At 42.8% G+C, this 16,504-nt stretch overlaps 2 protein-coding genes across 8 annotated transcripts in view; both read left to right on the top strand.

Annotated features, from left to right (window-relative positions):
* LOC122224315 (cationic amino acid transporter 3-like) overlaps positions 1 to 4,071 on the top strand; it is a 28,665-nt gene extending 24,594 nt beyond the window's left edge. For 4 of the 6 annotated variants that reach the window (XM_042945981.1, XM_042945980.1, XM_042945982.1 and 1 more), the window contains 2 exons: positions 1,306 to 1,371; positions 1,859 to 4,071. In XM_042945981.1, the coding sequence (XP_042801915.1) occupies positions 2,118 to 3,890 (1,773 nt within the window). In that variant the 5' untranslated portion in view covers positions 1,306 to 1,371; positions 1,859 to 2,117 and the 3' untranslated portion in view covers positions 3,891 to 4,071. Of the gene's footprint in view, positions 1 to 1,305; positions 1,372 to 1,858 lie in introns of those variants that run through there. The other 2 variants (XM_042945978.1, XM_042945979.1) reach the window with 2 other exon arrangements.
* LOC122224314 (cationic amino acid transporter 3-like) overlaps positions 1 to 16,504 on the top strand; it is a 435,603-nt gene that overhangs the window by 392,341 nt on the left and 26,758 nt on the right. The gene's annotated exons all lie outside the window — the stretch shown is intronic.

The raw sequence follows: 16,504 nt of genomic DNA, 5'->3' as shown, positions 1-16,504 counted from the left end.
GAGGCTTCCTGGGGAAGCAACTTCTGAGCTGGGAACTGAAAGAGAAGTGGGGATTAGCTAAGTGAAGGGACAAGAGGATATTACAGAAAGGTAACAGGGTGAGTGTGGAATTTCTCAGCTGGAGCAGGAACTGGGCAGGGGGTGAGGCTGGAGGAACCAGCACAGGTCAGATGATGAAGGAAGGAAGGACCATGAAGGAAGGACAGCAGGAACCACTGAAGGGTGTGAAGCCTGGGGATGGGTGGGAGACACGTCAATCACATTCATAGTGTAGTGTCCATGAGTTAAGAATTGATACTCCTTAGTTTTCTCCCATGCTGAGAGTAAATCATAAAATGGAATTGGTGAGGGGCACTTGGGTGCTTCAGTCAGTTAAGACTCTGACTCTTAATTTTGGCTCAGGTCATGGTCTCATGGTTTGTGGGATGGAGCCCTGCATTGGACTCTGAGCTGACAGCATAGGGCCTGGTTGGGATTCCCTCCCTCTCCTTCTCTGTCCCTCCCCTGCTCTCCCTCTCTCTCTCCAAAATATTAAAAATAAATAAACCTAAAAAAATTTGAATTGACCTTTCATTCTTTTGAAAGCTTTACCAACATTTCCTAAAATTCTCTTAAATTCAAAGCTTGAGTAGGAAGGAGAGAGGGGAGTTAATGGCTTTGTTTTCTTTGTTCTCCCCTACTCATTTCTGGGGAATTTCTGTGAATTAATTGTTCATCTAAAGTTTTGCTCCTCTTGAGGTGGAGACCATTTGAATAGGAGCAGGGAAGTAGGGGTAAAAAGGAACCACATCCAGGTTTCTTCATTGGGAAAATATATTTGGCCTCTTCAGACCACTGTTTGATCCAGTTAAAAATAACTCCTTTTGAAACATTAGTAGGCAGTTACAAGTAAGTGTTTCAACAAAAGTTCACAGAGCAGGGCAAATTCTCCAGGCTCCTGGCAGCTGACATCACAGATGGCCCATACAGAGCACAGTGTGGTCAGCAAGGAGACTGTCTGCATAAGTGAACTCACCTTCTCTCCAGGACCCAGATAGGGAGGAGACAGAAGAAATTATTTTGGCTGGGAGCTACTGTGATGTAGGTGACCTAACTTTTTTCTCCCTATCCAGCACACTTTCATAACTGTAGACATAAATATTGCAGTAAATTTTGTCTGATTGTTTGGGTGAGGTTTATTCAATGTCAGAATTCCTAAAATGACCTTTCAAACTCTTCAACTTTCTTAGTAATGGACCTTTGAATGACTGCTGCACCTGTTTCTTCAGTGTTTCCTTACACAGCCTGTCACTCTCCTTGTTGCAGGTAGTTATAAAGGCCCTGCTGCTTTCTCCCTCTTCCTCTCTTCTCACAGTGACCCTGTGGGCCAAGGTGGGTAAAGCAAAGGGTTGGACTGTATATTCTTTGACATCAGTACAGCTAAATGGATGATGCAGAATGTGGAGAAAGGGGGGCAAAGTAAAATTTGTCCTTGGATAATTGATTTTGGGGATAAATGTTTTAAGGCCAGGGACCAATATTTGTGTTTTAAACTCAGATGATATTTTTAAAAATGGTTCTGCAATTGTAATGAGGCTGTCTAGTCAATGAATTAATGTGTCATAGCTCATGCTCATCATACACACCACAGAAACAACCCACATGTGAATTATTGCACAACAAATTCATGCTTTCTTGTGTATTACAGCTTAATTAGTCAGCTACATGAGGTAGATGAACCTAAATGGGATAATGTCATGTGATGTATAAAACAGGACAATATTGGGAGGTATTTGACACATTTTCTGCAGGGAAAGCAGGGTTGATTTGTCTACGATGTCTTTTGATATCTGTTTCTGTGATATTTGTTTTGTAACAGGTGACATGAGATATCTGAGCTGCATTGGTTGGTTGAGCATCATTGTTCAAGAAGTATTTATTGTTTATTTAGATATTATGAAGGGATAGGACATACCAGATGAAAGATGATGCAGCAGATTTGAAGCCTGAGACTTGGAACTTGGCAGCCTCAAATCAACTTGGGTTAATTCAGTTCTCCGAACCCTATCTGAACACTCTCAGTTCCCTGGCCTTGTTGCAGCTCTCTGACCCTGGAATCCTCTTCAGTTGCAGCTAAAATGCTGCATGAAGCACTTCGCAGAATTGGTCAAAAGCTGGTATGCAGACGTAAGCTGGAACAACCGGTGGCTGAGGATGACCCATCCAGAAGTCTGAGCATTCTGGATTTAGTGGCCCTGGGTGTGGGCCGCACAGTAGGTGTAGGTGTGTATGTCTTAGCTGGTGAGGTGATCAGCAATCAAGCAGGACCATCCATTGTGATCTGCTTCTTGGTAGCTGGCCTATCTACTGTGTTGGCTGGGCTGTGCTATGCAGAGATTAGTGCCCGTATTCCCCATTCTGGCTCTGCATATCTCTACACCTATGTCACTATAGGTGAATTCTGGGCCTTCGTCACTGGCTGGAACCTCATCCTTTCCTGTGTTGGTGGTATAGCCAGTGTGGTCCGAGCCTGGATCTTAGCTTTTGCTAGCCTGATTGGGATCCAGATCTTTCAGAAACTGCATGAGAGCATTGCACCATATGTTCCCCAGGTCTTTTCAGAATACCTAGACTTCTTTGTTGTGGGCCTTGTGTTGTTGCTCATTGGATTGCTGACTCTGTGGGTGGATGAAATTTTCCTGGTTAACAAAGTGCTCACATTGGTGAGCCTTTTGGTTCTTACTTTTGTCATCATCGCTGGCTTCATTAAGGGGGACCTGCACAACTGGAAGCTCACAGAAGAGGACTACGTAAAGGCTGGACTCAATGACACCTCAAGCTTGGGCCCTCTGGGCTCTGGAGGATTTGTGCCTTTCGGCTTTGAGGGGATTCTCCGTGGAGCAGCTACCTGTTTCTATGCATTTATAGGTTTCAGCAGTATTGTTACCAGGGTTGACAAAGCCAAGAATCCCTGGAGTTCCATACCCATGGGCATTATGATTTCACTGTTCATCTGCTTTTTGATATATTTTGGTGTTTCTGCAGCACTTACACTCATGGTGCCTTACTACAAGCTTCAACGTGGCAGCACCTTGCCTGAGGCCTTTCTTAATATTGGCTGGGCCCCTGCCTCCTATGTTGTAGCTTTTGGATTTATCTGTGGTTTTCCTGTCAGTATCTCAGGCTTTATGGTCCCCATACGTCAGGTGATATACAGGATGTCAGAGGATCACCTCCTGTTCCCTGTCCTTGCTAGGATCCAAACAGGCAAATACACCCCCATCGTGGCCACTGTGATCTTGAGCATTATTGCACCAATCATGGCCTTCTTCTTTAGACTCACTGATCTTGTGGACCTCTGGTCACTTACTTTCCTGATAGCTTACTCCCTGGTGGCTCTTTGTGTTCTCATCATCAGTTATCAGCCTGAGAGGAGGAATGGGGGAAATGAAGCAGAGATGCAGGAGGAGAATGGACCTGCAGCAGACAGGCTGACTCTACAAGGACTATTTTTTCCAGGCATCTACTCCCCAACTCCATTCTCTGGCCAGATTGTCCGTGTTTGCTCCTCACTGCTTGCTCTGCTTCTCATTCTTCTTTGCCTGGTGCTGGCCCGGTGGCCAGTTCTGCTTTCTGGAGACCCAGTGTGGATTTCAGTGGTTGTGCTGCTCCTGGTGCTCATCACTGGGATCACTGGGGTCATCTGGAGACAGCCACAGAGCCCCAGTCCTCTTCCCTTTAAGGTCCTTGCTCTCCCTCTCCTCCCACTACTGAGCATCTTCATGAATGTTTACCTTATGATGCAGGTGACAGCTGACGCCTGGATCTTATTTGGTATCTGGATGTTGATTGGTTTTGCCATCTACTTTGGCTATGGGCTCCAGGGCAGCCTGGTCACTAACCCCACTTAAGTTAGTTCCAAAACTATAAACCTTGAACTCAACAGTTCCAGTACATATTTGGTTTAACGTCATCACACTGAAATGCAGTCTTGTCCCCTGCACAATTATGTAGGGTACTCTTAGCACATGGAAATCTAGGTTTCCCCTGGGATGTTGATGTGGGGGAACACTAATAGAGCTTGTAGTTATCGTGAAGGGTGTGTCTTTGCTCTTTCTCCTTTTTTTTTTAATTGTGTACTTTTTATTTGTCTCTGTAGCTCTATACTGGATTTAAAAAAACGATTATTAAAATAAACTAAAAATTATTTTGCTTTCTTTGTGGTAATATCCAGTGGTGGAAATACTGGATCATTTGGCAGTTCCATTTTCTAATTTTTGAGGAACTCCCATACTGTTTTCCATAGTGGCTGCACCAATTTACATTCACAACAAGAGTGCATGACAGTTCCTTTTTTTCTACATCTTCACCAATACTTGTTATTTTGTCTTTTCAATTTTAGCCATGGGGCAGGTGTAATGTGATATCTCATTGTAGTTCTAATTTACATTTCCCTGATGATGAGTGATGCTGAGCATGCTTTCATGTGTGCTTTGACTTCTGTTTTTAATTTTTTAATGTTTATTTTTTTTGAGAGAGAGAGAGAGAGAGAGAGAGTGAGCGAGCAGGGGAGGTGCAGAAATAGAGGGAGACACAGAATCTGAAGAAAGTTCCAGGCTCCAAGCTGTCAGCACAGAGCCCGACATGGGGCTCAAACTCACAAACTATGAGATCATGACCTGAGCCAAAGTCAGAAGCTTAACCGACTGAGCCACCCAGGCACCCCTCTTGACCTCCATTTTTAAAATGGATTATTTGTGTTTTGGTGTAGAGTTGTGTAAGTTCGTTATGTATTTAATATATTAACCCCTTATTACATATATCATTTGGAAATATCTTCTGTCATTTTGTAGGTTGTCTTTTCATTTTTGATGGTTTCCTTTGTTGTGCAAAAGCTTTTTAGTTACATGAATTTGAAAACATGTACACCTATGTTTATTGCAGTGTTACTTGACAATAGCCAGGATATGGAAACAACACAATGTCCATCAATTGATGAATAGATAAAAAAGATGTGATACACACACACACACACACACGGAATATTATTCAGCCATAAAAGTGAAATCTTGTCATTTGTAACAACATGGATGGACCTATAGGGTATTATGCTAAGTGAAATAAGTCAGCCTGATAAAGACAAATACCATATGATTTCATTCATATGTTGAACTTATGTCTTAAAACATAAAACAAATGAACAAACAAACAAAAAGAGACAAAAAAGCAACCTCCCCCAGACTCTTAAATACAAGGAACAGACTAGTGGTTGACAGAGAGGAGATGGGTGGGAGGATGGGTGAAATAAATAAAGGAACTAAGAGCACACTCATCTTCATGTGCAGAGAAATGTGTAGAATCATAGAAATATTATATAGTACACCCGAGAATAATAGAATGACACTGCATGTTAATTAATACTTCAAAAAATAATAAAGGGGAGACAAGAGGCCAGAAAGAGATGAAATACGGCCCCTGCCCTTAAGGAGCTCAAATTCTAATACAAAGGGTAAAGCCTAGCTGTAGCATAAGGTAGAAAGTGTTGTCCTAAGTAATATGCAAATAAAATGTCCTGGGAATTCAGAGTGGAGGATGATCATTCGTGGATGACACAGTAGTGAGGATTGATCCGTGAAATCAAAGTAGACTTTGTAGAGGAATGGCATTTGAATTGGCTCTCCCCAGGGACACATAGGATTTTTGCCACACATGGGAAGCAGGGAGAGATTGTAGGAAGAGAGAACAACTCTAGGAAAAGCATGGGAAAAGGAAGCAGTGTTCAGAGCACACTGAACATGTAGTGTAGCCTGAGTCTTGGCTGTAAGAGGGGGCAACAGAACATGCACAGGTGGATTGGAGCCAGGGCTTTCCTCTGACCACAAAGCACTTTGGCTTTAAACCTACTACCCATACTGAAAATCCCTGGGGCTGGTTCTTCTACTTGGCAATATCTGCATTCTTGGACTTGAAAGTTTCTCTACAATTGTCAGCTTTTGTCCACCTGCTCAGAAACACAGAGCTGAGAACCAAATGTCCTGGGTTCTGGTCTTGTTTCCACCACTAAGTAGCCATGTGACCTCGAGCAAGCCTCCCAGTTCCCTCAACACTCTGCTTATTTATCTGTAACATGAGAGGTCAGAACTGATCATTTCTAAAGTTTCATTTACTTAAATAATTCTAAGAGATCCTCTGGTTCTTGTGTCTTCTCATTCTCTGAACTAAGTCTCTACTGCATATGATTTGAACCAGCATTCTGCCCACTTTTCACTACAACCCATTCTTAGAGCTGTAGAGGTCTAATAAATCATACCCCATCTCTCCCTCTTATGTTTGGAAACTATTGATAGAGACAGATAATTAAACCTTCAGCTTTAGATCTGCAGCCTAATTGGTTTGCTAATACTGCATCCCTAAATAAGCTAGACTTACTCCTCATCACAAATAGTGCTGAGCACCCCCACCCTTCACCATAGGAGAGAGCCTGCATTTATTAGATTTTCTCATGTATGAACAGCTTGGAATGAAAGTGTCCTGTGGGCATGTTGTTTCTGGATAAAACACACACACACACACACACACACACACACACACACACACACACACCCCACCACCACCACCACCACCACCACCACCACCACCATCACCAACAACAACACAGACTGGATCATGTTATGGTCTAAGCTGGTTATTCTCAGTTGCTGTCTTTTCAACCCACTAAGCAAAGTCAAAGTGTGGGCGAGGGGAGGGGAGAGAAGCCAGGAATAGTACTCTGTTCAGGGGTGCTCAAACTTCAGCAGGTGTCACCTCACCTGGAGGGCTTGTGAAAACAGACATTGCTGGCCCTCACTCCTAGGGTTTACAATTCAGTAGATCCGGTGGGGCTTAGAACTTTTACTTCTAACAAGTTCCCAAGTGATGCTGATGCTTCTAATACAGGGACCACACACTGAAAAGCAAAGCTCCAGCCGAAGCCCCTCACATGTATGATGAAGTGTTGGAAATAAAGTCGCCCTTTGGACATTTACCTTTATTTAATCAAGATGTAGGTTAGTATTTCATCCTTAATACCTTCATAGTGGAGAAATCATGGTGAATCATTTCAAAATGTGTATGTTTATCAAATCACCGCAATGTATACTTAGATATCTTATAATTTTATATGTCAATTATACCTCAATAAAGCTGAAATAAAAAAAATACCACAGTTATCTGGGTGTCTTTATTTTCTTCATTTTGTTGGTGATTTATATCTTAGGTAAGGAGTGTATCTTGTTCATTCCCTCAGAACATCCAACTGGGGGCCAGGCATATAAACAGCTTTTAATAAATTCATGTTCAATTGACTTGATCCTTACACTGTTCTTTGATACAGAAAATGCTCCTTCCTTTCAGGCTAGCACTGTGCTAACTGTTTAAAACTATCTTCAGTTTTAGAAGACTTCCTTAACAATCATCATTTCTCTCCATTCAGAACTCTCTCTCTCTCTCTCTCTCTCTATCTCTATCTCTATCTCTACCTCTATCATCATCTCTTCATCTCTATATCTATCATCTAGAACTGTGCCCAGGCACTTTTGGTTTTGCCTTTTTGTGACTATGCTTGAGTTCTGCTGACTGTCCTGTCTGTTCCATCACAGTGGAATCTTATTCAGGGAAGGAGGTTATTCTTCCCTTCTCCCAGGCCCAACAGTAAGATCAGTGCTGTTCATTCAAAGAAAAACTATTCCCATGGGATTGGGGAAGGGTCCTGAAGTAGTAAAATTGATAGAAGGCCCACCTGCTTTAACCTGACTCAAGGGAGTCCCTGCAGATGAACTGGCTCAAGAATTTCCCAAAGTCATCTTTCTTTCTTTTAAAAAAAAATTAATGTTTGTTTATTTATTTTATAATTTTTTTTTACTTTTCTTTTTTAAGAATTTTTTAATTTTTTTAATTTTTTTTAAAGTTTACATCCAAATTAGTTAGCATATAGTGAAACAATGATTTCAGGAGTAGATTCCTTAATGCCCCTTACCCATTCAGCCCATCTCCCCTCCCACAACCCCTCCAACAACCCTCAGTTTGTTCTCCATATTTATGAGTCTCTTCTGTTTTGTCTCCCTCCTTGTTTTTTATATTATTTTTATTTCCCTTCCCTTATGTTCATCTGTTTTTATCTCTTAAAGTCCTCATATGAGTGAAGTCATATGATTTGTGTATTTCTCTGACTAATTTCACTTAGCATAATACCTTTCACTTCCATCCATGTAGATACAAATAGCAAGATTTCATTATTTTTGATTGCTGAGCAATACTCCATTTTATATATATATGTATACATATATATACATATATACAATATATGTATATATTATATATATATATATATATATATATATATATATATATATATATACCACAACTTCTTTTCTTTTTTAATTTTTGTAACGTTCATTTATCTTTGACAGAGAGAGAGAGAGAGCATGAGCGGGGGAGAGGCAGAGAGAGAGGGAGACACAAAATCCCAAGCAGGCTCCAGGCTCTGAGCTGTCAGCACAGAGCCCAATGCGGGGCTCGAACTCACAGACTACGAGATCATGATCTGAGCCGAAGTCGGACACTCAACCGACTGAGCCACCCAGGCACCCCTATACCACAAATTCTTTATCCATTCATCCATCAATGGACATTTGGGCTCCTTCCATACTTTGGCTATTGTTGATAGTGCTGCTATAAACATGGGAGAGCATGTGTCCCTTTGAAACAGCACACCTGTATCCCGTGGATAAATGCCTAGTAGTGCAATTGCTAGGTCATAGAGTAGTTCTATTTTTCATTCTTTGAGGAACCTCCATACTGTTTTACAGAGTGGCTGCACCAGCTTGCATTCCCAAAACAATGCAAAAGAGATCCTCTTTCTCTGCATCTTCACCAACACCTGTTGTTGCCTGAGTGGTTAATGTTAGCCATTCTGACAGGTGTCAGGTGTTATCTCATTGTGGTTTTGATTTGTATTTCCCTGATGGTGAGTGATGTTGAGCATTTTTTTCATGTGTCAGTTGGCCATCTGGATGTCTTCCTTGAAGAAGTGTCTATTCATGTCTTCGCCCATTTCTTCACTGGATTATTTGTTTTATGGGTGTTGAGTTTGATCAGTTCTTTATAGACTTTGGATACTAACCCTTTATCTGATATGTCATTTGCAAATATCTTCTCCCATTCTGTCGGTTGCCTTTTAATTTTGCTGATTGTTTCCTTCGCTGTGCAGAGGATTTTTATTTTGATGAGGTCCCAGTAGTTCATTTTTGCTTTTGTTTACCTTGCTTCCGGAGACGTGTTGAGTAAAAAGTTGCTGCAGTCAAGATCAAAGAGGTTTTTGCCTGCTTTATTCTCGAGGATTTTGATGGTTTCCTGTCTTACATTGAGGTCTTTCATCCATTTTGAGTTTATTTTTGTGTATGGTGTAAGAAAGTGGTCCAGGTTCATTCTTCTGCATGTCGCTCTCCAGTTTTCCTAGCACCACGTGCTGAAGAGACTGTCTTTATTCCACTGGACATTCTTTCCTGCTTTGTCAAAGATTAGTTGGGCATAGCTTTGTGTGTCCATTTTGGGTTCTCTATTCTGTTCCCTTGATCTGAGTGTCTGTTCTTGTGCCAGTACCATACTGCCTTGATTACAACTTTGTAGTATAGCTTGAAGTCTGGGATTGTGATGCCTCCTGCTTTGGTTTTCTTTATAAGATTGCTTTGACTATTCGAGGTCTTGTTCCATACAAATTTTAGGATTATTTGTTCTAGATCTGTGAAGAATGCTGGTGTTATTTTGATAGGGATTGCACTGAATATGTAAATTGCTTTGGGTAGTATTGGCATTTTAACAGTTTTTTTCTTTCTATCCAGGAACATGGAATCTTTTTCCACGTTGTTGTGTCTTCTTCAATTTCTTTCATAAGCTTTCTATAGTTTTCAGTGTATAGATTTTTCACCTCTTTGGTTAGATTTATTCCTAGATATTTTATGGTTTTTGGTGCAACTGTAAATGGGATTGATTCCTTGATTTCTCTTTCTGTCACTTCATTGTTGGTGTATAGGAATGCAACCGATTTCTATGCGTTGATTTTATATCCTGAAACTTTGCTGAATTTATGAATCAATTCTAGCAGTTTTTTGGTGGATTGTTTTGTGTTTTCCACATAGAGTATCATGTCATCTGCAAAGAGTGAAAGTTTGACCTCCTCCTGGCCAATATGGATGCCTTTTGTTTCTTTGTGTTGTCTAATGGCTGAGGCTAAGGCTTCTAATGCTATGTTGAATAACAGTGGTGAGAGTGGACATCCCTGTCTTGTTGCTGACCTTAGGGGGAAAGTTCTCAGTTTTTCCCCATTGAGGATGATATTAGCATTGGGTCTTTCATATATGACTTTTATGATCTTGAGGAATGATCCATGTATCCCTACTTTCTTGAGGGTTTTATAAAGAAAGTATGCTGTATTTTGTCAAATGATTTCTCTGCATCTATTGACAGGATCATGTGGTACTTGTCCTTTCTTTTATTGATATGATGTATCACATTGATTGTTTTGGGGACATTGAACCAGTCCTGGATCCCAGGTATAAATTCACTTGGTCATGTTGAATAATTTTTTTTAAATTTATTGTTGGATCCAGTTGGCTAATATCTTGTTGAGGATTTTTGCATCCATGTTCATCAGGGAAATTGGTCTATAGTTCTCCTTTTAGGGGTCTTTGTCTGGTTTTGAAATCAAGGTAATGCTGGCTTCATAGCAAGAATTTGGAAGTTTTCCTTCCATTTCTATTTTTTGGGAAAAAAAGCAGTTTTTTGCATATTCTCCCCCCCCCCCCCCCGCCATTTCCATCCTCTCTCCACAAGCAAAAATAGCTCCCTGCCCTCGGCGGCTTCTCTCCCCCACTTCACTTCTCCACGCCATGTACTTGCTGAGTGCTGTGGTTCAAGTTGTGAAGATTATTGTGTTAATCATCAAATCAGTTTGCTACATGTGCAGGCTGGTTTAGTGTTGACCTGGCTGTATTTCATTGATGTGAAACACAAAAAAACTTCCATGCAGTTCCACCATCTTGGCTTCTCCAAAATCTCAAAAAGTTCTAAAGCAAACACCTAAATATAACTACAGACCTTTGCAAAAACTTAATATGTAATTATTTACTTAAGCTGGCAATAAGATTCTACAGAAGGTCATAGTTGTTAGAAAAACTTAGTTCCTTTAACATTGAGAAGTTTTAGTTCTCTTAAGTAACCAAAGACCTGATAAAGATAAAACACAGAAACTGGTTTTCTGGGCAAGGAAAAGAAGAAAAAAAAAACCCTTACTTTATAATTTTTTATACAGAGGAGACCAAAAGTCCAAATAAACTTTGTCCTCTAATGGAGAGAAGAGCAGAATTTCCATTTTATACAAGTGTGGGGCTAGTTGTGGTGGGCAGGGCATCCCCCAGGTAGGACTGAAGTGCCTGCCAGGTTTTCTCCTGGTCACCCTGTTCCTCTGTGAGCCCCCGCCCATCACTTTGCTGATGGAGAGATATTTCTTCAGCTCTCCTTTACACCTGACAGGGTCTGCCTACAGGAAGATGGTGGGGGGGGGGGGGACATCAGGCAGAGGGCAGAAGGAGAGAGAAGGGGCAATGTCCTTCCTTTCATTGGGCTCTGAGCCCTGCTCTTCTCCCTAGATTCTGAAGGGTGGGAGAGGTGTGAAAGCAGATGTAGAAATGACTTGAAATGGGGCAAAATGGTTGGATGCAGTGGGTTGGAGAGATGGAGGTAATTGGAAAGTGGAGCTCACTTAGGAGTTGGGGTTTTCTGGGGGAGGTGAGCAAGGAGGGGAGGGAGGCAGGCTGGGTCAGGTGGAAGGTTGTAAAGGTGGGAGGGATATAGAAGGAGGTGGGCAGTGCAGAGGGTCAGAGGGATGGGAGGTGGGTAGGGCAGGGAGGTGGAGGAACCAGGATGGGACAATGCCAGATGGAAACTCAGAGATGGTCAGGGTGGCAGGTTGCTGGAAGGACTGGAGGAGGATCCCACTGGGAGGAGGAGAAAGCAGTACAGAAGCAGTCAGAGCCTGGGAGGATTGTAGAGAGTAAGCCTGTGTCATGGAAACAAGGATGTTTGTGGGTCCTTGGAGGATCCCAAGAAGGCGAGGGAAAGACCTCCAGAGACACTTCCCACTCAGACTGAGGCCTGACTCTGAATGGACTTGAGGAAACCACCTGAGCAGCAGAGGAAGGGGTGCAATTCCTGCTCCCTTTAGCCCAAGAAACCTGCAGGTATTGACCATCAGGATGGGGGTGGGCTGGGCTGCTTCTCAGCTCTGAGCTCAGAATCCAGTGGGGTTTCTTTGGAGCAACTGTTTAGTATTCATGAGTTTAAGAAATCTCTCCCACATCTGCTTGTCACAGCTAGTCTTGTCATATAACTGTCCATAGTACTGTCCATGAAGAATGTTTCAGAATTGGAGTAATCAGAGAAGGTAATGATGACTTTCTACAGGAGGGCTCCATGCGGGATGATTAACCCTTCATGTCCATCTCATGCATCGGCCCAGCACTCCATTTGGAACATTTGAGTTTTTGTCAGTCACTTTAAAGGTTATTATGGAATGGGATCAGAAGTTTGAAACTCAAGAGGTCTCACTCAGTTCTAGTACTGAATGTTCACCCTGCTATGGCTTGTGAAATGATGTTTTTACTCTTTAGAGAATTATAGAGATATTTAATTTTTATAATAAAAGATTTACTAATGTCTAATAACTGCCAACATGTACAGATACACAACAATGCAGTATGCTGATTACAGAAACAATATGCAATCAAAGAGGAGTTTCAGTTGGATCCATAATGCTATAGTATCTAAAATATAGATCTGATAGCATGTTCATATTTTCAACTTTTAGGTGTATGGGTGTTACATTATTCTTTTCTCTTTTTTAAATTTACATAAAGAATCAATAAATCATTATGATGTTAAAAAATAAAATAAAGACGGGGTGCCTGGGTGGTTCAGTCAGTTGGCCGTCTGACTTCAGCTCAGGTCATAATCTCGCAGCTCATGGGTTCGAGCCCCACATCAGGCTCTGTGCTGACAGCTCAGAGCCTAGAGTCTGCATTCTGTGTTTCCCTCTCTCTCTGCACCCCCATCCCCTTCTCACACTCTGTCTCTCTCCCTCTCTCAAAAATAAACATTAAAAAATAAATAAAATAAAATAAAATAAAGTTTATTATGGAAAACGCAATCTGCAAATGAGCAAGAGACTGATGGAACAAGAGGAGTGGGGGCTGGTGTGGGAAAAGGGGAATGGGATAGAGCCTGCCAAGTTGAGATCAAGCTTCCCCAGGTGTGAGGACTTGGTGGTCTGACCCTGAAGGAGACTGGGTTTCTGTTTCATGGACACAAGACTGGAAGGGTGTTGGGGTGATGCTCACCACAGATGCTTGGGGATTGAAATGGGGTGGCTTTCACAGGTATACATAGTCCTGATGGACTGTCTTAATCTTCACACAATTATTAGGTATATTTTATTAATCCAACTTTACAGGTGATGAAATTGAGTCTCGGAGAGGCTATGTCAATGAGTCAAGATAACATAGCTTATTAAGAGGCAAATCTGAATTTGAACTCAGGTCTTTGACTCCTGAGCTCTTGCTCCTTCCATAACACCACTGGGCAGAAAGTTTTACTCTGTTATGTGTCTGCCTCAGCTTCAGGCCTGGAGATGGAGAGCAAGGTGGGTTGTGGCTGTTAAGTGCTCAAAAGTGTTTGTTGTATGAAGGAATGAATTACTTATTCAGGTTCACCTTCCATTGTGTGGTCCTAAGTTCTAGAGACTCTGTGTCAGGAAGGAGAATATAGCAAAGGAGTTCCAGTGTGGGCCAGGAAACTGGAAATGGGTTTCCTGTGGGTTTCCATCCTTTTCCTGGGCATTTCTAGATCTCTAGAATCTAGAGGACTGGGCACTGGCTCCTTACAAGAAAATAATAGAGTGGAGTATATGTGTGCACAGTATATTTGATAAGAGTATGACAGTGTGTAAGTGTGGGTGTGCATGCCTGTCTGTAAAGATAGGAGTTTGTGAGTATGTGTCTTTGTGTTGGAAACATGTGGGAATGTTTGTGATAAATGGGTGTGTATATGTGTGTATTTGAGGGTATGTGTCTGTGTGTATATATGAGTGTGAACATCTGGGTGTGTGTATCTGCATGTGTGCAGGTGCAAGTGTGCATATGTGTATGTGTGCAAGCTGTCGCAGGGGAGCTGAAGACTCATAGCTGAAGATGTCTTTGATGTGATTTGTGCAATCTTCTTGCAGGATTCAGGCTGTGGTATGGGGTGAGTTGGGAGGGCAGAGGAGGAAGGCTGTCTGTGCTTGGGGTGTGAGGGGATTGGGTAGTCTGAGCAATGGGTGCCTCTGTCCTGCCAGGTACAGAGGGATGGCATCAGGATTCCAGGTCTGTGGCTGGGTGGAGACTGGGTCCTGAGGCCTTCACTCAGGACTTGCACTGGAAGAACTCAGACGCCCTATTCTGACCAGGGAGGGCCATAAAGAGGTGGGGTCAGGATGGGAGTGTGGCCAGACAGTGGAGGGTTCAGGCCTACTCTCTCCCCCACCCACACCCCCAGGATTTGGGAATGACGTAACCAGGCTGCTATTCCTAACTCTAGGCCCCACCCATTCTTCCCAAGGGCCTTAGAGTTTCCAGAACTCTTTGTGTGCCACCTTCTGAGGCTGGGATGACCAAAATCACAGTGAAGACTTGTCCAGGTCCAAAACAAGTCCTTGTCTCTTGGAGGCACCTGGTAAGCCAAATATGCATTATTACTGAATTTCATACAAGCTAAGGCTTCAGACCACTTGTGCTGGGAAGTTCTTACAGAGTTTAAACTCAAATTTCTGGTTGTACTTTGTGCCCCATAATCCCAGGCTAAGTTGGTTAAGTTGGAGCCAATCACCTTCAGCCAAAAGTATAGAAGTAGTTTCTTCTGGATAGGGAAGTGGGTCAGAGTATATGGACACTAAGAGGATGTGGGGCTAAAGCTGGTGGATCACAGAACTCTCCTGGGCAGGATGGCCATGATCAACAGGGCAGATTCAGAGACAGGAGCTTAGAGATCAACAGTTTTTCCTGTTTCCCATGTTATTCCAAGCTGTGCCAGGGGAAGCAGCAGAAACAGAGGCTACGGTAGGAGGGACCAGATTAGAAAGGGAATGTGTTTCCCTGACTACAGCTTTGAGAAGCCTGTGGAAACACAGGATAAACAGCAAATTATGAAAGAAGAAATGTTCTTTTTGCAGCTCAGGAAGTAGGAAAAAAGGTGCCAGGACTGTGGGACTCTGAGGGGCGGAGGGGTGTGTGTGCTGAGGGTGAGGGTGTGAACAGCACAGTGTTTGTGGTGTACATGTCTGTGCTCTGTGGTTAACAGTCTCACGTGCACCAGTCATGTACGTAAACATGAATCACATGGGGAAGGGCGCAGCTTTGACATGGTTTTTTTAAACCAAGAATTGTGATCTGGCTTCTCACAGGGGCCTGCAAAGTAAGCTTTTCTGTTAGGAGCAGCAGTCAGCACCAATGGGAAGACCCCTGGAGTGAGAATCAAGAAAATGTGGGTTCCAGTTCTGGCCCTAGTTATCAGCTGGGACCCTATGACGTGTCACTTCTCTGAGATGGGATGTCATCTGCTGTCCAAAAATAAAGGAAAAGCCACAAATTCCTTCTGTGCCAGCAGCCTCAGTGCTGGGGACCAGAAAAGGGAAGGGGACTGGGGTGGGTGATGGCATTTCAGGGGCCAAAAGGAATAAGGGATGCCAGTGAAAAGGGCTGCATGAGGGGTTTCCTGAATTCAGAAATTCATAGGTTCTTGCTGGAGCCACTGATTTCCCCAATCTGGGCAACCCAGCCCTATTTCAGCACCCAGCATGGAGGAATGGCTCTGCAGCCAGAGACGTTCTCTGCCGTCCTCTTGTGGCTGCTGAGTACTATGTAGGTCTGAGAAGGTTTTGCTCTAGCCCACAGGCATCTTCCCTTGCTCCCTGGTGGAAATTGCCTATATTAGGAAAAGGGACCTTTGGTCCTCTAACCTCATCTTTCCCCCCAACTCCCCTGGTTCCTGGAGGCACTCACAACCTCCTTAAGATTTAAGTCTGTCTGAGATTTATCTCTGTTTTCCATTTCCTGAGGTTTTAAGTTCTGTTTTCGGGGATGTGCAGTGGAGACAAAGGATTGAAATTAAGATACTGAGCCAAGAGAGCAACTTCTCTTCTCTGGGTTCCATCTATAACCTCATCTATAACATTAGCTTCCCAGGTAGTAGGAATTTTTGAAAACATTTAGGGGCTAATGACATTCCTGGAGAAAATGGGTTTGGAGCAGACCAGGGTTATGCCTCTAGGCTTCTGTGAAATTGTACCCAAGTTAGCAGGGAGATGGATTGCCAGAAGCCATGAGGCAAGAGACAGGGATGCTGGAGGGAGATGGCGTATTTGACAGATGCTGACAGGACTCCTTATCTGCTAGCTCTG

The sequence above is a fragment of the Panthera leo genome, chromosome B4 (assembly GCF_018350215.1).
Source record: "Panthera leo isolate Ple1 chromosome B4, P.leo_Ple1_pat1.1, whole genome shotgun sequence".
NCBI lineage: Eukaryota > Metazoa > Chordata > Mammalia > Carnivora > Felidae > Panthera > Panthera leo.
The sequence above is the reverse complement of the archived record's forward strand: the minus strand, read 5'-3'. Positions and strand labels throughout refer to the sequence as shown.